At 40.8% G+C, this 24,283-nt stretch overlaps 2 protein-coding genes across 2 annotated transcripts in view; both read left to right on the top strand.

Moving 5' to 3' along the window:
* The window catches only part of clasrp (CLK4-associating serine/arginine rich protein), a 16,863-nt gene extending 7,933 nt beyond the window's left edge, over window positions 1-8,930 (top strand). The window contains exons 7-20 of the mRNA XM_016236976.1: window positions 1,213-1,309; window positions 1,451-1,529; window positions 1,625-1,698; window positions 1,947-1,988; window positions 2,751-2,933; window positions 3,233-3,550; window positions 3,662-3,838; window positions 5,080-5,119; window positions 6,132-6,192; window positions 7,377-7,435; window positions 7,535-7,581; window positions 7,685-7,773; window positions 8,021-8,045; window positions 8,142-8,930. Coding sequence (XP_016092462.1) covers window positions 1,213-1,309; window positions 1,451-1,529; window positions 1,625-1,698; window positions 1,947-1,988; window positions 2,751-2,933; window positions 3,233-3,550; window positions 3,662-3,838; window positions 5,080-5,119; window positions 6,132-6,192; window positions 7,377-7,435; window positions 7,535-7,581; window positions 7,685-7,773; window positions 8,021-8,045; window positions 8,142-8,184 — 1,334 coding nt within the window. The 3' untranslated portion in view covers window positions 8,185-8,930. The remainder of the gene's footprint in view (window positions 1-1,212; window positions 1,310-1,450; window positions 1,530-1,624; window positions 1,699-1,946; window positions 1,989-2,750; window positions 2,934-3,232; window positions 3,551-3,661; window positions 3,839-5,079; window positions 5,120-6,131; window positions 6,193-7,376; window positions 7,436-7,534; window positions 7,582-7,684; window positions 7,774-8,020; window positions 8,046-8,141) is intronic.
* Window positions 8,931-9,496: 566 nt separating this feature from the next.
* Window positions 9,497-22,461, top strand: znf296 (zinc finger protein 296). The gene is made up of 3 exons (XM_016237016.1): window positions 9,497-9,734; window positions 13,229-13,561; window positions 19,522-22,461. Exons 1-3 carry the CDS (start codon window positions 9,683-9,685, stop codon window positions 21,042-21,044), a joined length of 1,908 nt encoding a protein of 635 aa, XP_016092502.1. The 5' UTR covers window positions 9,497-9,682; the 3' UTR covers window positions 21,045-22,461.
* Window positions 22,462-24,283: the final 1,822 nt, after the last annotated feature.

Raw genomic sequence — 24,283 nt, 5'->3', positions numbered from 1 at the left:
CACAGGAGTCCACTACTGATCCGTGGCTGTTTACCACAAACACAACATTTATCCATTATTTTAATTTCAAATCCAAACATTGTCACTGAAAATGCTTTTTCAGCATTGCAATTCTTTTTTTACACAGTACAGTAATACAATCTTTCACAGACATGTTTAAAGTCAATAAATATAAGCAACACTTTATTCAATGCTTTTTACTTTTGCATTTACTTCTAGATTTATATTTTAAGTTGTGGCAAAACAATTAAGCTACTTTATCACAAACTTACCATTGACAGAAATAGTCAGCTCTACTGCCTTTCCTTTTGCATTGAAATCTTTATTACAAGCAATCCTGCAGTTCATAAAGAACTTTGTTTTCCTTCCTCCACGAGTGCCATCTATTATTGCCTTATCTAAAAGTGCTCTTTCCCTTTAAACCTAGCCAAAAAGCCATATTGTGAAACTGTGAAACACAGTAGACTTTAATAATATGCATTTATGGTGTAATTACTACATTTTCGTGTCAATTCATGTACTGCAAACAAACGCTTTATTAATCCGTTAACATGAGCGTGGAAAAAATACGCACCACATACGCACTGCAAACGGAGTAATGTGAACCTGGCATTATGTGTGTGCGCTGCAAGGGTGCATTTCTCCAGAAGTGCGCGCGAGCGCTTAATGGTTAAACACTGGCAAGAATTAAAATGTAATGCAATTTATAAACTTTAGTGACGCTTGTGACACTGCCTCGATTGTGCAAGTGACAATTCCTTTGTCAACTGTGCAGCGTGCAGCTCGCTTATAGACAGATGCGATGTGATTTGAAGCCATTTGCGTGTTTTGAGAGAGAAAGCGTGAGAGCGCGTGCGGTGATTCACTCACGCTGTTTGTGAAATTACGTCTCACACAAGGTTTTCAAATTACTTTATAAGTTATTTAATGAATTAATATGAAGGTGAGTACCTCACCTTCAGCATTATAATTATTTCACCCGCTCCAGACAGAGACTGAGATGGTGCCGCTGCATGTCGTTCCAAACCTTGCGGCAGCGTCATCGGCTTGAGATAGTTTTTTTTGAGATCGGCCTTTTTAGAGACTGCCGATTAATCATCCCAAAGCGATTATCGGCCGATGGTGATCGGTAGCCGATCAATCGAAGCACCCCTAGAAGGTAACACCCTTACAATGTGTGCGTGTGTGTGTGAATGCTTTCCCAATTTGTAGATGTTGAGGTGGATGTAGATGAACTGAATCCAGAGCAAGTGACGGAGATTAACAAGATGGCCACCACTTACGGCATGGCAGATGGGGACTTTGTATGGTTCGTTCGCTCATTCTTTAACTAAAATTCACAGCATGAGTGTATTTGGACAAGATCTAAATGAATGCACTGTACTTAATATGCAAACGTGATATTTAAAATAGTTAAAAGTAGTTAAAATCCAGTCTGTCTTTGTGGCAGGATGTTGAGGAAGGACAAGGAGGAAGTGGAGGCCATTAAACATGCAAAAGCACTGGAGGCAGAGAAGGCCATGTACTCTGTATGGGCAGAATCTTATTAATGTCCTCTCCCATTTAAGATGTTTGTGTTTGATTATTAGTATTTGTAATAATAATGTTGTTCTGTTTCCATCAGGGCCGGCGGTCTCGCAGACAGCGAAGAGAGTTTAGAGAGAAGTATATGAAAGGCAGGCAGATCAGCCCACCCAGGTAACAGCCCATACAATATCAGCTACAAATTTCCCAAGATAAGCAATGATGTTTTTTCTACTCAATAATAAAAGTCTAACTTAGTGTCTCTTTTTTTGGTTCCGCTGACCACTACCCAATTAACTGACATTTAAAATTTAGTGTATGTATATTTTATAATGTGCACCAGTTACACATGTTGCTGATTGTTTTGATTGAAAATTGGTTAACTGATTTGAATTCAATATGTATGTACATTTCAAAAACAGCTATGCCAGAAGAGACAGTCCTACATATGACCCCTACAAACGGTAAGTGTTCATGGAATGATACTTTGCACTTTCATTTTGAATTATATATACATAATGTAATATTAAGCACCAAAATCATTGAAATTTAGGTTCCCCCAATATTGCATTTCTGACCAATACCTTTAAACTAATTTTCATGTTGCTGATAACCAATAAATGGACTATTAAAAAGTCAATAGCATTTTGTCTAAATAAATTGGAACTCTAAAGTTTCAAAGAATATATTTAACTGTTTTATATATGATTAGTTTTGAGTGTTCGAGGATGGCAAAGGTAATCTAATTGTCAAAATAGGGTAAATGAACAGGCACAATACAGTATGACCAAAAATTATAAAATGAGAAGAAAAACAACAAAAAAAAAGAAACTTTAAACTGATTACAACTGCATACACTACCTTTCAAAGGTTTGGGATCAGTGAGGTTTTGTTTTTTTTTTATCATAAATTGATCAAAAGTGACCGTAAATTATATTTATAATGTTACTAAAGATCTCTATTTCAAAGAAATTTTTATTTTTTTTTTCCTTCTATTCATCCTAAAAATAGTTCAAATGAAATTAAATGAAACTAAGCAGAAACTGTTTTCAACATTAATACTAATAAGAAATGTTTATGGAGCACAAAATCAGAATATTAGAATGATTTCTGAAGGATCATGTGACAAAGATTGGAGTAATGGCCCCAAACTTTTGAAAAGTTGTGTACATCATGTATTAATAGGAATGTTTCTTACTACAGTTTTCCTTTTTTTTTTGTCTCAGGCCAGAGTCAGACTCAAGTTCAGAGTCACGCTCTCGTTCTCGAACCCCAGGCAATGATAAGATCACTTTCATCACCAGCTTCGGGGGCAGTGATGATGAGGGAGCCTCAGCTGCACAAGCCCCACCTGCAGCGGCGTCAAGCCACACCTCCTCCAACACCGCAGGTCATAGCAGGGGCTCCCGGTCGGTAACTTCCCCTTTCTACTTTATGGCTCCTTAGTGGCTTTTTTCTTCTTTTATTCATAAGCGTGTTCAGCTGTGTTAGCATGTAGCCAGAGAACTGCTACAGGTTGAGCTTAAATGATTGATGATATTTTGAAATAGTTGAGAGACCAACCAAACCATTGTCTGAGTTGCCTGTTGATTATTGTTTGTGGCATATTCAGTGTTAAAAACGGTAATTAACTGGAAGCTCTTTGGCTTGTCTTGTGATTTAATAAAAGTTGCTTGTAATAACATAGCTCATTGTGTTTTTCTTTTAGCCGAAGACGGTCTTCCTCCAGCCACTCATCCTTTTCCTCCCGCTCCTCTTCGCATCGGTCCTCACACTCCTCCTCACGCTCCCGCCGGAGTCGTCGTTCTCGTGGGGGCAGGGAACGGGACAGCCGTTACTCCAGGTCTCGATCTTGCTCTCGCCGGCGGTCTGACTCCCGTTCACGGCAACGCAGTGGTGGAGTTGTTTCGAGGAGACGATACGACAGGACTAGGTCTCGTTCCACAGATCGGGGTAGAGACAGAAACCGTGAAAGAGACAGAGACCGGGACAGGGGGAGGCGGTACACAGGCCGCAGACGAACCAGGCAAGAGATCTTGCTAAAGATATTCAAACCCTTGTAGATGCTTTGATTTTTTTTAAAGAAAAAAAGTTTTTCAGAAAAAAAGTTGATCGGAAGTACCACTCTCTCCCTCAGGTCTCGCTCGCGTTCTCATTCGGGTGATCGTTACCAGCGTCGGAGTCGCAGCTCAGCATACAGGAGGGGCGGGAGCGTCAGTCAAAGCCCCTCCCACTCACCTGCTGCAAGCCGCAGCCTTTCCCCCTCTTCCCATTCTGCTCCACCTGCATCTGCTTCTGCAGACAAACTGAGAAAGTAAGTTGCAACACACCTATAAGCGCTAAAGATTCACTTTACCACCTTGATATCAAAAAGTCAAAGATGCGATTTTCTGACCTGAGAAATGTGACCCATGTAAACTCCATGAATTTGAGAAAATGAAATTCATGCTTTTTCAAATACATTTTATTTTAATAAAATTATACAATAATAAAATGTAACTTTTATGATACAAACGTTCATGTTTTGCTTGTATAGTGTTGTCACTGTAATTCTTGTGAGTTCTGACACAGCACTGAGCAAAATGCTCTTGCAGCATCTCATGCATGAAATAGCATTCTAAAAACACAACGTTCAACCCCCATATTCTTGCTTTTTTTTTCCTGATCCACTGCCCGCGTCCCATCATTGTCAACACAAAAGTGCGTTCTGTGTGAATGTCACCTAGTGATATTTTCTACTTCCGGTCCTTCACAGAGCGTGTCACACGTGAGCGTTTAATCATGTGCACCGATAAGCAGTTGGATCATTCTTTTGTCTTTACGGTTATCATTGGCATATTGTCAAAGTGCCGTAATTCTAACGTTTGGTAATATTTCTATTCAAAATCGACATTCCTCGATTTTATAAAAAATTTAATCATGGAAAAACATTAAATTTGAATTAATCGATTGCCCAGCCTTACTTTGGGTGTGTAAAATCTTTGAAAAAGTAGTGAAGTGACGAGTGGCCAAATATGGTGACCCATACTGGGAATTTGTGCTCTGCATTTAACCCATCCAAGTGCACTAGGGCTGTCAAAATGACTAAATTCTAATTTTCTATTTAAATATAATCAGAATTCAAATGATATTCGAATTTAAAAGGCATAATTTTGGTTGCTTAAACAATTAGGGGGGGGAAAAACAGCACCATGCATGCATGTATAGTTTAATACAAAGGACCGAAAACTAATCATAAAGAGTAGGCTATTCCGATATGATTGTTCAGTCTGTCGTTGCATTGCAAAACACAAAAAAAATTGGGCCGCATTTGCCTGTAGTTGTGAACGTATAGCATTAGAGGCCTTAGAAATTTGTGGATCAAATATGATACAGTAGAGTTTATAGGGTTAAAAATTTGTAGTATTGCAATTTTACTTATGTAAAATAAAAGTATTAGTAGTAGTATTGATTTATTATTATTATTATTATCATCATCATCATTAATATTACTGTCCTATGCCTCATAAGTGACTACTGACCAAACATTGTATCATTTTTTTTTTTCTCCCCCAGGCCTGAAACTCCTGGTGGTAAAGAGACTGGAGCTGCCAAAGTCAGTAAGAATTTGATATATCTCGAATTTGTTGCTAAAGACTCCGCCTCCCTCACCCCTGACAGGCTGATGCAGTTAACAATCAGGCCGGGGCTCCTGCCCATCTCTTGGCTCTTCAAAGAGCCCTTGTTCTCATTTGAAATGTGTTTTTGATTGGCTGTCCACTTGGTGATCAGCTGCCCTCTATTTACAGAATGCAGTGGTCTTTTGAAGAGCAGCCATATCTGAGCTTACCCAACTCACTTTTTGCCTTTATTTATTTATTTTTGTAAGAAAGAAGCAGGAAGTGACCAACTCTATCTCTGAAGGACCCAGATATTTCTGTGTGCTCTTTGGAAGCACTATAGATTTGTCTTCTATTTAGAGAAATGATACATGTACTTCTCATTTATCTTACTAAGTATTATCTGAATGATGGGTTGTTGAGAGACACCTGAGAAAGAACGTGAGCTGATGAAAGGAAAACTACAAAGGAATAAAGGTTCTTAGCAGGTTTGCTCAGCAGTTAAACAGCTCAGGTGTTGCTTCTGCACTGGGCTTGTCAAGGCAGGCAGAGCAACTTCACTCACTCGCACACAAACACACCTGCATAAGTCAATACAGATTGTCCTTGTGTGTAAAGGTTGAACAGCTTCAAGGCAGCACCTTCTGAAATGGCTACAGTAGCTGCCATTTTGTAACTGTTCCATCGAGTTGACGTACCTGACCTGGTGAGAAGAAGAGTCGACATAGCGCTGGCTGCCTCCATTTCTGTTCACACTTTGCACTTTGCCATATCCCTACAAATACATCTATAACTTAAACATCACAGGCATTTCTTTGAAACAGGACAGTCTGCTGCTGTTCAACATGCAGCATATAAATGATCTGTATGTAGTTTAAAACACTCTCATCCTTCTGCATGACATGACACAAGTTTAAGCTAGTAAACTAGATTCCTTTGTTGTCTGCCGCTGTTCTTTGCATAAACTTTTCCATCGTACTTCTTCTAAAGTCACTGTGTCCATTGCAGCCCAAGATGACACCACAAGAGAAGCTCAAACTCCGTATGCAGAAGGCTCTAAACAAGCAATGTGAGTTACTATCTCAGGCATGCAGGAACCATTTTATTCCATATTTATGCTAGGCATGCACAGTATATTGATACCATATCAGTTAGCATTATTTGTATATTTATATTTATTGTGCATTCTCATTTCTGTCGGTTCTTACCTTTGACATCAATTAACGCTCAAACGCTTTAATAAAACAAATGATTTTAAAACACTGGTGAATGCAATCTTTAGCAAGTTTCAAGCATCTTTTTTACATTGCTATTCAAAAGTATTTTTTCCTTTTTGTTGTTTATATACAGTAGTCAACATTTAAAATGGATCAAAAAATTTCAAAGTTGTCCTAAAACCTAGAAGCGTTCTTGTCTTTGGACAACTTTGATTCACTTTTTTGATCCACTTTAAATGTTGACATATGTGCACAAAATATCTACAAAAATATTAAGCAGCACAGCTGTTTTCAACAATGATAAATGTTTTTTGAACACCAAATCAGCATAATTTTTAAAGGATCTTGTGACATTGACGACTGGAAAGGATCTCTTTTAAATTATCTTGTGGCTGCTCAGCTTTGCCATCACAGGAATAAATTACAATTCAAAACTTTTTTTTAAAAAGATATCTCTTATGCTCACCAAGGCTGCGCTTTTATTTGACCAAAATGCAGTAAAACGGTAATATTGTGAAATATTATTGAATTTCAAACAATTGTTTTCTATTATGAAAATTGTGAATTTTACATTGAAAATGAAAGAAAATTTCAAATTAATTTTAAAAAGAAAATGAAAGTTTTAAAATATAATTTTTTCCTGTGATCGCAAAGCTGAATTTTCAGCAGCCTGGAGTTAACGGCTTTAGTAAATGGTCTTGGAGTGTCGCTTAATTTTTCAGAAATCATTTTAATATGTTTCTGTTCATCGTAATTCGTAATATTTTTGTGGTAACCGATACTTTTTTCACAATTCTTTGATTTAATAGAAAGTTCAAAACAACAGCTTTTTAATGTAAATCTTTTGTAGTATTATAAAAGTCTTTAATGTCACTTTTGGTCATAAATTTGAAATTTGGTCAAAATATTAATTTATTTCTTTTTTACTGACCCCAAAATTTTTGAACAGTAGTGTATATACCACATCCTAAGCAGCATGTTATGTCAAATAAAAGCCTGTTGACCCTGCCTCACCTTCTGCTTTCACCTTCATCAGCTAAGGCGGATAAGAAGGCCGCACAAGCCAAGATCCAGCAACAAGAGAACAAGCGACAGGTAAAAGTGTGGGTGTACAGTTGGTATGTGGGTAGGAGGGGTGATTCCAGGTAGTTCTTTACTTTTTAACGCTCATGTATTTTCCCCCTCCCATCGCAGGAACGAGAAGGAGTTCTTCGCGCAATGGCACGGAAAATACGCATGAAGTGAGTCAGAGCATGTATATACATGTGCAGCATGTTCATGTGGGAACTGTCCTCTCGGTTTGTAAAGAAGAGGATACAGTTCGGTCATTGTTTGGTCTTGTAGGGAGCGAGAACGGCGGGAAAAAGAGAGGGATGAATGGGAGAAACAGTATGGAGGTCAGAGTCACTCGCCCTCCCCCGATGACAAATACGGTGAGTTTATCTGTGCTGTAAGAGCCTCCCACCAAAGAATCCCCTCTTCTTAAAGAGATGCGGTCGTATTGTTATTCACATTATGAAATAACTGAAACAAGACTCTTTCTGTGGATTGAATTGTGTGTTGTTGTTTTCTTTTTTGGTAGTGATAGAATTCTATTGATATATACAGTGTGGTAACAAGACACTTGCAAAAACATACTCATGAAGAAGATTCTAATCATAAATCTTGAACACCCCACAGGTCGGGACTACAGCTCATCCAGAAGGTATGCTAAACCAGTCTGGACCAGCCACACTTGTCCATTTCATCTAAACGTACTGTTCTGGCTCATTTCAAACATTTCTACTGTCTTCCACAATAGGAGATCACGTTCAAGATCACGGAGTCCTCAATACCGGTACTGAAGAATCGGCTGATAAAACAGTCGAGGCCCTAAGACGTCAAACAGAATGGTGACCAAGATGGCAAGAGTTTACTCAGAAGTTTGGGGAAAAATATCAATAAAATGAATTTCACTCACTTCAGCTTCTTTTACATCTTCTAAACTGGATGCAATGGAAACAAATAATTTCTAAAATGTACAAGTTAACACCATCATGCTCTGAAAACACATTTCACCTCCCATTCTTGATATTACACAGCAGGGTTGCCAGGAATGCTTTGAGCTGCTAGGATTCTAATTAACTTTTGCAGATTATTTGGAGTCGATCGGTGTTGAATTGTGTGACGTAAGTGGGATGAAATTTATGCTCTTCCTTGTGTCTTAAACCACCATCAAAGAGAGAGTTCACCCAAAAAAATGCTAATTCTGTCATTTACTCACCCTCAGGTTGATCCAAACACATATAACTGACTTTCAGGAAACACGTCATTCTGCCTAATGTCTGCTTTTGTGTTCTATGGAAGAAAAACGAGATGAGTGAGGGTGATTAAAAGAATTGGTGTTTTGGGGGGTGCATCTACCCATTTTACCTCATCATTGTGTATATAGTCCCTTCGTCTAAGAGTGATGAAATTTCTTGCACAGAAAATGCTGATTTTAAATGCCCTGATTTTTTCACTCGACAATGTAAATGTCTGGTGGTTCTTTCTTGTATTAAGATCACAGGTTTTGACATTGAAATAAAAAGCTAATAATGAATGGAAAAAAATAACTTTGGCTTGAGTGTTTTACTCGTGTACATCGAAAACAAAAACGCATTTTCTTTGGCGTAACAACCGCTACCTATTGTAACCGCCAGATGGCGCGCTTCACTATAAGAAATGCGTGAATCGACAAAAATTGCAGTTATTTTGAATGGGAATTTGAGCACTTGATATTCACGAAGACCAATTTCAGCAGTCCCCGCGTGCTTGTATTTACCCCCGCCCTCCACAAAAGAGAAGCAAGTGTCTGAAAGTAAAGCGACAGTTACTTTGGGTTTCGAAATAAGCCGGACAGCAAAACAAACACCTGTCTCAGTCGACCTCGATAAAGCCACTTCCTCTTCACCCACATCCTTAACCAGCACATTTTATTGGTGTCAGAGCAGCAGCTGCGCGCCATCAAAGCGACTATTTACATAATTCCTTCAATACGACAGATAGATAAGGAAAAGACAGAGATTGGATCATTTAAAGTGGCCCTGATGCTGTTGCCTAAGCAGAGTTGTTTAACGAGGTCAATTATGATAAGAGAGGGCAGAAGAGGAGGAGGATGATGATGGGCGGGCTGGAGGCGTTGCTCATGCCCTCCTCCTCCTCCTCCTCCTCCTCCTCCTCCTGTAGGGCCAGCAGACAGTGTGAACTTGAACACTGAGGGGCACAGCACTGAGCGACAGTCAAGTCACACATCACTGCCGTTTTATGAGATTTCTAGTGTCCGCTTAGTTCTGGTGTAGTTTTAGAGGATCTTCTCTCACTATGTCCAGACGTAAACTCGGCAGCAGACCGCAACACCTGAGCGCAATGCAAGGTAAGCTGGGTTTAAGACAACTTTATCCACATGTAAACGAGAACACGCACATATGTATGTAGAACCGAATCTGAATACTGTGGGAGCGTGAGAATGAGAGCACGCGTAATCGATGTAATAACTTTTCACGTGGTTTGTGGCTCACTCCAGTGCGTGTACTGAACTTGACATTGGAGTTGAAATAATTAACCTAACGTTACCCTCATGTTTTTATTTGTACGCGTCGCTGACGAGCGTTCAGTGTCGTATCAGAAGTCGTTCTTTGTCAGTTTTACATTTACAGGCTGCTTAAGGGATTTTAGGTTTAAGTTTCTTAGACACTGAACGAGTTGGAGCAATAACATAGCACTTCCTTATTGTATTTTCACAATATCTTTGTTTTGTGTCGTCCCTTTCACACCTTAGCGTCTACTTACTAACGTAATTGTTCCGTTAGGTTTCATTTTTATTTCCACAAATCCTCATTTTCTGATGCCAGTGAACACGTTATTTTACCCGCTGACAAGTGCGCGTCGCTTGAATAATTGAAAACTCGATCGCTAAACCTAGTCACCGTAAAACGAATGCGTGTACATATTGCTGTGAAATATTGTTTTGATCATGACAGGATATTTTTGTTGTTTGTTTTATCTTCTATCTGTGGGGAGCTGTGCGTGTCTCACCTGACCACAAGACTTGAGTCTAGTTTAATGGTTGAGACGGATTTGTTCAATGAATCGGTTGAACGAAGCATTTCACTGACGGGGCTAAAAAGTAACGTTAGCTACTTTAAAAACCGAATAGCAGAACAATTACTAATTAAACCTACTAAAACACGTTTACGGCGTGATTGTAACTATGACCGTTATATCAACACGGATACGAGACTGTTTGTTTTTATTTAAATGCGTTTTTAACACGCTTAGCCTATTAACTTATTTAATTTTGAGATGTTAGTTAATTTTAGTATTGTTTATAATGCAAATGCAAATTACATTTAGCTTCTAATTGACTAAGCTAAATCAAGGCTACAGTTGAACTGAGACACACAAATTATAAACATCCACATTAATAGTAAACAGTAATAAACCGCAACATGTGCCTATAAATGGCTGTACTGAACGATTTGGTGCATGTAATATATCCCCAGAGCGAGATGTTTTCCGTTATCACGTGGTCCTTGACAACCGCTGAACGCTTGAAGCGAATTGGTCGAAAGAACCGATTCACTTAAATGAGTCGGATTTCCAGTGTGTGTGTGTGTGTGTGTGTGTGTGTGTGTGTGTGTGTGTCGTTCTTTGTCAGTTTTACATTTACAGGCTGCTTAAGGGATTTTAGGTTTAAGTTTCTTAGACACTGAACGAGTTGGAGCAATAACATAGCACTTCCTTATTGTATTTTCACAATATCTTTGTTTTGTGTCGTCCCTTTCACACCTTAGCGTCTACTTACTAACGTAATTGTTCCGTTAGGTTTCATTTTTATTTCCACAAATCCTCATTTTCTGATGCCAGTGAACACGTTATTTTACCCGCTGACAAGTGCGCGTCGCTTGAATAATTGAAAACTCGATCGCTAAACCTAGTCACCGTAAAACGAATGCGTGTACATATTGCTGTGAAATATTGTTTTGATCATGACAGGATATTTTTGTTGTTTGTTTTATCTTCTATCTGTGGGGAGCTGTGCGTGTCTCACCTGACCACAAGACTTGAGTCTAGTTTAATGGTTGAGACGGATTTGTTCAATGAATCGGTTGAACGAAGCATTTCACTGACGGGGCTAAAAAGTAACGTTAGCTACTTTAAAAACCGAATAGCAGAACAATTACTAATTAAACCTACTAAAACACGTTTACGGCGTGATTGTAACTATGACCGTTATATCAACACGGATACGAGACTGTTTGTTTTTATTTAAATGCGTTTTTAACACGCTTAGCCTATTAACTTATTTAATTTTGAGATGTTAGTTAATTTGAGTATTGTTTATAATGCAAATGCAAATTACATTTAGCTTCTAATTGACTAAGCTAAATCAAGGCTACAGTTGAACTGAGACACACAAATTATAAACATCCACATTAATAGTAAACAGTAATAAACCGCAACATGTGCCTATAAATGGCTGTACTGAACGATTTGGTGCATGTAATATATCCCCAGAGCGAGATGTTTTCCGTTATCACGTGGTCCTTGACAACCGCTGAACGCTTGAAGCGAATTGGTCGAAAGAACCGATTCACTTAAAATTTCCAGATTTCCAGTGTGTGTGTGTGTGTGTGTGTGTGTGTGTGTGTGTGTGTGTGTGTGGGTGTGGGTGTGTGTGTGTGTGTGTGTGTGTGTGAGAGCGAGCGAGCGAGCAGGCAGCCGCGCCTTTTGCGTGTCGGCACAAACAACCAGAGCTGTTGAAACAGGAAAGGTGACATTTTTGAGTAACCACTGGTGAAATCCTCCCCTCCGCGGGACTGTCTGTACCTGCATCGGCATGGACAGCCTAGACCGGGCAGGTGGATCCAGTTCAGGCTGTAAGGTGTGAGAGAGAGAGAGAGAGAGAGATCTGGAGTCCATGACCACAGCAGGGGCACCCAGGCCAAAGGGCAAGTTCCTCTCTTAACTCAAGGTCTCTACACAGCCAAGGTGCTCGGCCTATGATCTGTGTCTGCACAAATTAATTGTGTGTAAAAATTAAATTACGCATATGTATTAAAATATGCAGATTTGATCCACCTCAAGAGGCCCTGATGCTGCTGTGTAAATTAATGCAGCAACGTTGCATCATTAAACATTGCCTTTATTATTGCAGAGTAGTTATAGTTTAATGTTTCTGTTCAATAATTCATTTTAAAGGATTAATTTGAAAAAAAAAAATCTCGTGTGTCCTCTGTGCAGCATTATTCAGTTTAAATGCACTTAAATGCCGCTTCTGTGCCACATTTGTAGTGTAAAAACAGCATTATGTGCACTAAGAGACAAAATATTAAAGTGACTTTCAGTTTATGCACAGATACATTTTTAAAAGTTGGTATTAACCCACTCAAAGTAGGCTTTTTTTCATAGTCTTGGTAGCAAAATCCTGTTTGGCTCAGCTTTGGCCTGTCTAGATTTACATGCTGCATCGCTCATTCGCCTCAGCGGTTATGAGTGGTGTGAAAGACACCTTGTTTAGATCAGCAGACTTGTGAGCATGGTACAGTGCAAAGTGCCTGATACATCAGCATGCTCTAATGGGCGAATTGCTCAAGCGGGTCGGAGCTGCATCGCGCTACTTCCTGTGCAAAGCAGACCTCGGTGGCAGAGACACAGGAAGTGGTCAGTATCTGCTGACCAGACAGAGCCGTGCTGATGATGACAGTTTAGCAGTACGCCGACGATTGCAGAGAACTGAAAGTAGCACATTAGAAGAGAAGCGAGGCTTTTGCAGAGCCACTCAGTTGGGTCATTTCAAGAGTTCCAAGGGACTCTCTGAACAAAGAGTGTTTTTACAGCTTTTTTTGTGCGTTGTTCCACTCACAGACGCTCCGAATTCCACAGTCATCCCCGCCGACTCTTCGCCGTCACCTGAGCAGATCCCTCAGCCGGATGATGGAGGCCGTGACCTGTTGACATGTGGCCAGTGTGGTCAAGCCTTCCCATTGGCCCACATCCTCACCTTCATCCAGCACAAACAGGGCGGGTGCGGCACAGCCAGAGCCCGGCCTCAGGTCCACACTCCTCCCTCTCCGGCCAATCGGACGCACCGATTCGGCCAAGGAATGCAGGTGGAGGTGGGTTACGTGGAGCTCCGGCGTATGACGGACAGGAGATGGAAGGAAGAGCCAGGTGTGAGGGTGGAGGCCAACCGAGCCGGTGAGTTCTAGGTGCTAATTAGTGTCTTTTTTTGTAAAACTGTCCCCTCATTTAACGACCTCGTCCCCAGTCCAGCTCATTAGACTGCCGTTGCTGTGGCGCTGAGGCCTTGGTGAGTTGGAGAGTTAGAGACGCCAAGCCTAATTGTGTGGAAGAGATAGGCAGTTCTGCTACACACACGAGCAAACGTACACTTATACATGCACCCTGGGGGATGGCGGAAAGGCACCTGAGCACACCTGAGCATCTCCTTAGCTCTGTCTCTCAGGTGAAGTGGCCAGGTAAACACGGCACAGTCAGGCCACCAAACCTCACAACTCCCAGAGCTCTCAGTGAAGCGGCACACACACACACACACTTTCCTCATTATTCCAGCACTGTCAGTCATAGCAGGTGCTGACATGGTGTGTTATTCCCAGAGTCCTTTGTGAATTGCTTCGCTCCCATCCTCTTACTGCGCTATTCAAAATAAAGTCTCAAAATTTGACGTTTTTTTCCATTTGTTGACCTTGAGTTATGAATCTATTGCCTGTTGAAGCATCGCAGTGTCTTAAAAATAAAGGTTCCAGGAGGGTTTTTGCAAAGACTTCATTGAAGAACCTTTTGGGTTCACCAGTGAACCTTTTGTAATGGGACACTCTCATCGTAACGGGAAATTCTCTCATCATGTTCTCATCCTCATTCTGTCCCAGATGTATGTGATTTTCTTTCTTCAGATGAACACAAACTACGATTTTAAGATAAATAATCCATTTCTTAGAGTCTATATAATGCGTGTGTATAGGAAAGCTAAAGTTGATGCTTTGAAAACCACACAAAGCAATCCAATTGATGAATCGATGTCTTCTGAAGCGAAACAATAGATATGTGTAGGAAAAAATGCAAATTAAAGAAATAATAAAACTGTCATATGCAGGTTTTAATATTTGAACACGTTAATAGTCAAAGAACCTTTTTAGAAAAGCAAATATGTCAATAAAGAACCTCTATCTTTATGAGTTGTATGAGAATAATTTTGGTGAAACGTTGAACTCTTTTGACTGTTAAACAGGATGTTGGTGGGGGGGGGTGTGTTACAAAGCTAGTGTGTTTTTCAGTGCAATAGTTGGCCCTAAAGGGAATCATCGGCCTGTGCAGGTGTTGGGTTGGTGTTTCTCAGGGTGATGCTATTGAACCGTGACCTGAACTGCTTCCTCATATGGGCAGGATTCTTTCACTCTACAGCATGAGCAAAGCAAACATTTATTAGTTTGTAATTACTGACTGTTTATAGAGGCAAGCAAATGATTATTGATTATTATCAACGAAACATGTTTTCGCTTTCGGGTCACTCCCTCCTGAACGTACACATGTTTGCGCTTCCTTCCTTTTTGTGCTCCGCTTCCATCCGTCTATCTTTCTTGCTACTCTGGGGTTCAGTCCCTTTTGCCTCTTTTTGTGTGTGAAGGTGTATGTTGCTGATAAAGGTGTCCGGGTGAGAGCTGCAAAATATACTAATGTGTTACTTCCTCACTGTCAACAGTCTTGGGTTATTATTGACGCAAAGATTTTGAGACTTCAGTGACAGAAGAATGAGATAAGAGATGGCGTCTGAGAAGGAACTGTTTGAAGTGTAGAAGTTTTGCTTGAAAATGAGCATGTGTTATATGAAAGTAAGTGAATGGTGAGTTGTTGTAATGGACAGGTTCTGGTTGCCAGATCTGAAATATTTCTTATCATCAAAGTTCAAAATGGTTGAAACGGCATTTATTTGAAGTAGAAATATTGTAACAATGTAAGCGTCTTTACTGTAAGTTTTAATCAATTTAAAGGGTTAATTCACCCAAAAAATTAAAATTCTGTCATTAATTACTCACCCTCATGTCGTTTCAAACCCGTAAGACCTTCGTTCATCTTCGGAACACAAATGAAGATATTTTTGATGGAATCTAAGAGCTGTCTGACCCTGCATGGACCGCAATACAACTTAAATGTTCCCAAGTCCAGAGACGTAGCAAGGAGATCTGTAAAATAATCCGTGTGATGCAGCTGACACACAACAGCATATGCTGTTTAGTGGATACTCTCCAAAATGGCGCTACAGGGTGATGCGGAGGACACGAATTGAACTTTTTCTTCTGTGCACAAAAAGTACTCTCATAGCTTCGTATAATTGCGGATGAACCACTGATGTCACATGGATTATTTTACAGATCTCCTTGCTACGTCTCTGGACTTGGGAACATTTAAGTTGTATTGCGGTCCATGCAGGGTCAGACAGCTCTTAGATTCCATCAAAAATATCTTAGTTTGTGTTCCGAAGATGAATGAAGGTCTTACGGGTTTGAAACAACATGAGGGTGAGTAATTAATGACACAATTTTTGGGTGAACTAACCCTTTAATGCATTCTAGCTGAAAGCAGTATCCATTTCTTAAAAGAAAAAATTCTTACTGTTGACAATCTAAAACGGTAGCCAATGACACCCAAAAAGCAAATACACTCATTTAAGAGTCCCTAACTATTTTAAGTATTTAGTATTTACATATTTCATTTGTAGGAATATGATGTAGTTATATAAAACAAAGTTATAAAACGGATAGTTCCGGTCCTTGATTCTGATTGGTTGAGCCACGTTCGAAGCTGTTGTAAATTACTCTACAGACATACACCTTTGTTTGCTTTGTGTGTTGCTCGGCAACCACTTTATTGCAACCACAACTGTTTCTGAGGAACTACATTGTTTGGTGGAAGAATACTGTTTTTATTAATATTATTACACTTTTATTTTGTGAAACCTTACTACATATATGGAATAACCATTTTATAAAAGCAATAAGCCCCGTGAAGCCATGGTTTACAGTGAATTTATAACAGCTAAGGGGCGTTGTTGGCCACGATGCGAACTACATATATATGGACTAACTGTTTTATAAAAGCAATAAGCCCCGTGAAGCCATGGTTTACAGTGAATTTATAACAGCTAAGGGGCGTTGTTGGGCACGATGCGAACTACATATATATGGAATAACTGTTTTATAAAAGCAATAAGCCCCGTGAAGCCCCGTGAAGCCCCGCTTCGCGTCGTGCCTAACAACGCCCCTTAGCTATTATAAATTCACTGTAAACCACGGCTTCTTGGGGCTTATTGCTTTATTTAAAAATCATAACCATAGAAAAAAAAGCCAGTGCCATTTTTACCACATGTATTTTACGTACTTGTGTTATGTGTAGTTAGGTCTATTATAATGGTACCTTATTGCTTATCTGTTGATATTAGACTTTGCTTTTTAGAATATTACCCCATACTTGATATTTAATCCTACATATTAATTTCCACTTTTTTAGATTTAGATTTTTTTATTAAGATCGATTGCTCTCATAGCATTTTGAACGCTCACATAGCGCGTTGAACACTAATATATACTTTAAAAACACAAATCATTTAAAAACCTGTATTGGTTTAAAAGTATTTGTATTGGTTGAAAAACATTGTTCTATGGGTGGCAGAGTTTAAAAGTATCCTAATTCTTGGCAAATCTTGGACCCCAAAATTATACATTTTTGTGCTGCTTGGGTGGATGAGGGCGTTTTGTATGTGTTGTATTTGCGCTTTCATTTTGACTCATCCAATGAAAATTCAGTTAGCCCACAACCCATCAGACAGGAGTGTGCGTGTGTGTGTGTGCTTCTGTGTGGATGTAAAAGAGTGACATAGAGAGATTTTGGAGACAGCGGTGCAGTGGAATGGATTATTGAATTAGTGTAGACAATGTATCAATAGTCTTATTTTTATTTCCTCCAGCTTTCTCTTAGCTCTTCCTTTCAACTGTCCCTTTATTCTCTCTCTCATTCTCCCTCTCTCTCTCACTCTGTTCCCTAGAGAGAGAAGATTCTGCCTGCTGCTCGTTAGCGCTCTCAGCCAATCTGCATTTTTAATTAGCGGTTATTGCTTCTGCTTAATATGCAATTGCTACCCTGGGCCAAATGGGAATCCTTACAAAAAGAGTGAGGGGAAAGAATGAAAGCAAAGGAGAGAGAGAGAGAGACAGGCTGGGTATTATGTTTCACTCCAAGACCCTGAGACAAAAGCCCCCCTCCACCCTCCTCGCACTCTCCACCCGAGGGAGAGATTTGGAAGCAGAAGGGGTGTTGTTTGGAGGGGGCGAAGGTGCAGTCACAGGGGCAATGGTTTTTCTGTTGTTTTTCATGACCTGTGCAGCTATTTCTTTTTGTTCTTCAATTAAACACTTTTCTTCCATCCTTCCCCTTTTCATCCCTGTTTTAACCTCCATCCCCGAGACTCAGAGATCGGCTTCTTGCTTTTTGACTCGAGTTCTTCTCCAGGCACAGAGTATGAGAGAAGAGAATAGGAGAGGCTCTTTTTAATCTTCTTCTTTGCCCCCTCCCAATAAAATGCAGAAGGATTTTGACTTGAGGAGATGTAAAAGAGGCTTATAGCATTCTGCTTTGAACCCTTTGTAAGAGAATGGAAAAAATGAAATGAATTTCTCTCAGTTTTGGGATCCTCTTTGCAGACAGGCCCCATTTATCAAGGAGGCTGAGTCAGGACTCATTTGCATAAAACCTTCGTTTGCCCCGTTCCACTAATTAGCAATTTGCAGCTTAATTGGCGAGCGGCTCTCTGAAATAGAGACAAAGCTAACCACGTTTAAAAATACCACCAGAGCTGCTAAAGGAGCCCATCCGTGCTCATTTGCTTCTGTCTCAATCTCTCTCTCCGCAGTCATCCGGCTCTCCTGTGAGCACACCTTTAATCAGGCAAGGCTTTCTGCTCAGGCCTTACTCAACAGCGGCGCTATTACCAGCTCATTATTGCTCTGACACCTGCAGGGGTTGTGACATGAAGCTTTCCTAAAAAAGTTGCTTGAAAAAATTAGTCGAATGAGAAAAACGTGTTCTCGTGAGGTGATGCGCTAGGTCAGGAGGATGGGTTTTTGTCACATGTAGACTGTAGCATGCATACTTGAATTATTTTAGCAGGATGCAGATGTAGGTGATTAGCAAGAAAACATGTCCGGGTCACATTTCATTCTTAAATGAGAAGAAAAAAATTAGCTACATGAAAAATTGTTAAAGATTTTTTTTTTGACATCAAGAAAATATTTTCATCGTGAAGTTTAGACAGTTCTTTTTTTCAGCCATGATGTATAAATACTTTACAATTTAATGAAAATGTCACAATATAAAAAATCATAGTGTTTCTGAAAAATAAGCTACATTTTCGAAAACAAAATGAGTTCTAATTTTAGCCTTTGGATTTTGGAGCAATATGATATGGACACGTTTCAGTGCACAGGTACCCAAAATATACAGTACACACAGCAGGAAATCCCATTCGCCATGATTTCTCTTTTTTGAATATTTTATTGGACTGGTAAAAACTGACGTTTATACACACAAAAATTATTTAAAACTGCTATATAAATTAAACCAAGATGATATCACCGAATTGAGCATGCAGTGTATTGAGGTCATGTGACAACATTGCACCTGTTTGAAGCGTTTATTATTGCATTCAGCATGTTGTTTAATTTAACATCGTTTTTAGCTATGCAATATGCCATAAGAAGCATGTTAGAAATTGTTCTAAACATAGCCTTGGAGTGTACCTACCCTGTTTTCACATGTATTTGTGGTTTTACCTGTTTTGCTCTGTTTTCTGTAAATGATCAAGTTCGCCTGCAGCCTTTTCTTTTTGATGTTTCATTTATGTCGTCATGATGATAGACATATTTCCAGTCCACTCAGCATGTTTTGTTAGAAATATACAGGGTTATATAGCGTGAGAAAGGCTTTTTGTTCGCATTTGACCCACATTGAATCTCCTGAATGCACTGCCCTTTAAAAAATGCCATCTGTTAATGTGTTGAGTAATTTTAGCATGTAAATGTAGCTTTTAGGTTGTTTGACTAATGAAATAATTTTCTATCTCTCTTTCTTCCTCTCCATAACCGAAGAGCCCTCCATTTTCACCTGCCAGGTGTGTCAATGTGTGTTCTCCAGCGCATGGACTCTCCTCCAGCATGCTCAGAACGCACATTCTCTCAACATCTACCAGGTGGAGGATGACAGAATTGCACAGACATCAAAACCGGCAGCCATCATGGATCCACGTCACCTGGGCGCCACACTGGCCTCTGCATTCCGGCCATCCTCTCGGCGATCTGCCCCCCTTCACAAGCCTCCCCACGGCTCCAGCATTGCACCACGTGACCTGCAGGGCCTGAACTTCTCCATGTGTTTGCAGCGCCTGGCGGAGGTTAGCTGCAACAACGGCGGAGTAGTACCTTCCCCGTCCCCATCTCCACCAGCCGCTTCACCTTTTCCCCACTCAACTCCGCCACTTCACAAAGCCTTCTCCTGCGAGCTGTGTGGCCAGGGTTTTCAGTCTATGCGCAGCTTGTCCGCCCACCGCCGCACTCACGCCTGCGATAGGCCCTACCACTGCGCCGTGTGCCAGCTCACGTTTTCCCAGAGTGGCGAACTGGCACGACACATGAGGAGTCACCGCCACCCTGCTGCTGGACGGGAAACTGATCCCAATTCTGCCAGTGCAGATGAGGACGGAAAACTTGCTGGACAGGGAGATAATGAAATTTCCTTTGGTCACGGAGCAAGTACAGATGCTGGGAAGCCTCCAGGAGGTTCTAGCCTGATCTTGATGTCTTCGCAGTCCAATCGCAATCTGCTGCGCTACTACCAAGCTCCGAGAGAAGCCGATGAGGAGGGTCAAGGTGAACCGCAGCAGCCATCTCCCTATGGCAGCCCCTCAGAGGGCTCTCTGGAGAGCGGAGATACAGGTGGAAGCGGCGAGAGTGGGATCGCCAGCGGCAACTGCACACCAAAGCGTCCAGAACGGGAAGATCATCCTCAAGGCGAATGGGAGCGTGAGGTGGAGGCCGTGGAGATGCTCCGGGACTGGCAGCGGGAGAACGAAAGGAGGCAGGTCACCAGCGGAGGGGGCAAGAAGAAAAAAGAAGAGGCTTGCGAGTTCTGCGGAAAGTTTTTCCGCAACAGCAGCAACCTAACAGTCCACCGGCGCAGCCACACGGGCGAAAGACCGTACCGCTGCGGCCTCTGTAGCTATGCCTGCGCGCAAAGCAGCAAACTCACACGCCACATGAAAACACATGGCGCCCGTGGGACACGTGCTCCTTTTCAGTGCCAGCTATGCTCCGTTCCGTTCACCGTCTATGCCACGCTGGAGAAACACCTCAAGAAGGTCCATGGACTCACTCACGCCAGTGCTGGTGCCTACAGCCAGGGCCCGCTTACTGATTACAACGGCCTCAACATCGAATTGGAGGACGACTCTGTCAGTGATCAATCAGGAGCTCCCATCACAATGCTCACAGAATCCAATGCGGACCTATCAGAGCAGCTCAGAGAGGAGGATGCTGAGATGAGGGTCAGCGCTGATGAGCCACCTACCTCTGAGGAAACGGGCAGCACTGTGGCATTAGGTCAAACCACAGTATAAACGTAGCATACAACTGATCATGACCAAAACCACCAAGCTTAATAATCTTCTGCCCACAACCCAGTATGCTCATCTTATCAAAAAACTGAGAAGACCTTTCTCAATTTCACCACAGTACTTAGAGACGCTCTAGGGTGCAACGCTGATACTGTCCGAGGCTTGATAGATTCTCATATCAGTACAAGTGCCTACTGTTAAATCCTGTCATGCAATATTGGAGGACTTCGGAACTCTTCATCATCGTCAAGGCACTTCGAACCCAAAATTGCAACTAGTAAAACACAGGCAGAGAGTATATGGAGATGGTTGCAAGTCACCTTTTTTTGAGCCCAAAAGACAGTCACACAGAAAGACTGAGCAGCCTGATCTGGTGATCTACCAATGTGATTTTGAATTCTGCAATGCAGTTATGAAGTGGGATTACACTGTTGTGGCACTCTACCGCAGAGCCTTAAAGGTTCATAAATTCAAAAATGGGGGTGGTCTACATCAGGGGTGTACAGTCCTGCTGCTGGAGGGACGCTGTCCTGCAGAGCTTAGCTCCAACTCCAATCAATCAAACACACCTGAAACAACTAATCAAAGTCTTCAGGACCTTTACTAGAACTTTTAGGCAGAATAGGTCGTGCTAAACTCTGCAAGAGATTGACCCTCCAGGAGCAGGATTGTACACCCCTGGTCTAGTTAATAGACAGTATAACAGTAGACAGATTTGAGCTTATGTTTTCCCAACTATCTTACAGGGTTGTTTCATTTTTTGATACTGTATATTAAATAGGACTGATTGGGTCTGTGGCAATACATGTTCACTGTCACTTATTACTGTTAAAGAGCATTTGTTTGCCATTTTGTTTGTCATTTAGAATGTCAGTGTGTAAATATATATATTTTAGTTTGTGCTGACATTTTGTAACACATTCCACAAAAATGTATCGCATATTTGTTTATATAGCCTCTATACTGCACAACAAATTCATTTTCCTTGAATTTTGTGAGCCTTTTTAGTCCGTTTACAGACTATATTGTTTTACTGCCGAGCACATAGAAATGTTATGTTGTTTTTTTGTTAGTTTTTTTGTCCGTGGTTTCTCCAGGTTGTTTTTTTTTTGTGGTCGTGTGAATGAAAAGCCTCATTTCTGATGAAAGACTAGGTAGGAAACAACAGCGCTTGACCCTCTTGAAAGGTGGACCCATTGAGAGAGCACTTGTGTATGTGTGAGAGACTTAGAGACCAGATATATGATAAATCTATACAGGGAATGTTTGCTTTGTTACAGTTTTATGATTATCAATGTCAGGGAACTGTTATGTTACAGTTTATGTTTGTGTGGTAAAAAAAATACGGTAGAATAAATTTGTATTTACAAATGTGAAAATAGTTGGACATCCAGTTGTGTCCGTTTCTTCAGGGAGCAGCGAAAACGAAGCTCTTTTTGTCCCTGGTATATTGTTATAATAATTTCTGTTGATTTGAAATGTCATGTCTTATGTGATATCTCCCAGAATTCCCTGCATAGCCCACAACATTTGCTGTGTATTTTGTATTTCCATGCCTATTTGTATGATAAATAAAAGACAGAGGCACAGTCAGAGAGTGTGTTGTGTTAGTATGAGTATGTGAGAACCAGAAAATGTGACTGCACAAACGGTGAAGTCGAACCTGCCGCTACATGTCTCAGATCGCATCACGAGTTCACCAGGTATTTGCACAGATGAACCGCTGTCCTCTAACGGCTGTTGTTGAGTCATTGTCCGTTAGTAGTACAGTCATATCTGACTAAACCGCTGGGTCATTCAGGTCGGCCTTCAAAGAATAGGGTTAGATGGAATAAATGAGATTGTCAGGTAGATTACGTGTCTAAAAAAAGTGTGATTATACATCTGGAGAGATGATTAAGACAAAGCCGGAAAGAATTGAAACGGGATGTTGAGAAACCAGAGGGGAGTGGAGTCATCTTAACAGCTCCCTTCTTTTGTAATGGGACAAAACCTTCACGCCAGTATCTCTGGCTCCTCTAATGAGTGGGACGCTCTGTGATCCCTATAGCTCATTAACAAGCAACCTTTTTAATGAGCTTTAGCTTGGGCTGGGGGAGGTTGGATTGAAGGGACCATATGTAGCTCTCATCTCCAATTATCGCCATTTCGGAGAATGGGAGAAAGATATCGAAGCATGAGGGGAGTGGTCTGAAACGTCATTTACAACTCCTGGAGTTCTGCAAAACTTCCCCATTCTCTGAATCACAGGTGATCGCCCTGGGACCTGCATCGCTTCTCCTCTATCAAAACCTTCTACACCCACCTCAGCCACACACCATTTGGTGGCCGCACGGGCCCAATTACATAATGTAACACGAGCTTCTCCGAGTTAAGATGGCCTCTGGCAGATGAAAACATTCCCAGGTGCCCTTTGTCTCTTTTGGGCCGCCTCTCTGCACCTTTTCTCAAACACGTCGCCCTTCTGAGCTGGGACTGGCCCGTGTTTATCTTTACTGACCAATCACGATGATGCAGCATGCCTATTGGGGCGTGGTGACGGGTAACTGACCGAGCAAACCTGCTGGTGCGTGTGCACTCTGAGATGTGTTTTGAGTTCGAGCACAGACCACAATAAATACCCCACTTATGTAGCACTGCAGTCTGGGTGAAAAGGGAAAGTTTGTGGTTCTGGGGTCTCAAACCTACATCTAAACGTGCACGTCTTCTCAGGGTGGGAAATGTCTGAATGCATTTAACCCTGTTCAGTATGAATGTCTTCATATGAATGTCTTTACAATGCTCTCAAGACGTTCATTGACGTTCAATGTCTTTCCTGCACTCTTGAGACATTGACAGAAACCTCTAAATCAGGCCAAGCACCCTTTTGAACAGAGACAGAGTGGGGGGCCCTGTTATATTGTATAAAACCAATTGTCTGTCTTTTAGCATGCATATAGTACCATATGTGTTTACATACTGTTATGTTGATTAAATTGCTTATGCATTAAAAATAATATTTTAATACGTTAATATAGATATTGATTAGGCAACATTTTTATTACATTTCTTATAGCTTTTATTATTATATCGCAATGTTTTTTATATTTGTGTTATGAGGTTGCGTATGTCTAAAAATAATATTTTTATAATTGTTTAACATTTGAGTTATGATGCTTATACTGCATATACATTAAAATAAACTGGATATTTGTATCCATACTGAATTATAAAAGCAATTGTTTAGGGAAACTGTTCATTCA

Source organism: Sinocyclocheilus grahami, unplaced genomic scaffold (genome assembly GCF_001515645.1).
Source record: "Sinocyclocheilus grahami isolate Dianchi unplaced genomic scaffold, SAMN03320097.WGS_v1.1 scaffold503.1, whole genome shotgun sequence".
In the NCBI taxonomy this organism is placed as follows: Eukaryota; Metazoa; Chordata; class Actinopteri; order Cypriniformes; family Cyprinidae; genus Sinocyclocheilus; species Sinocyclocheilus grahami.
This window is presented reverse-complemented; position numbering and strand designations above follow the sequence as displayed.

Coding starts and splice junctions, on each gene's coding strand:
- znf296 (XM_016237016.1), top strand. CDS start 9,683: ATGTCCAGACGTAAACTCGGCAGCAGACCGCAACACCTGAGCGCAATG. Junction 9,735..13,228: donor ACACCTGAGCGCAATGCAAG/GTAAGCTGGGTT, acceptor TTCCACTCACAG/ACGCTCCGAATTCCACAGTC. Junction 13,562..19,521: donor GGTGGAGGCCAACCGAGCCG/GTGAGTTCTAGG, acceptor CCATAACCGAAG/AGCCCTCCATTTTCACCTGC.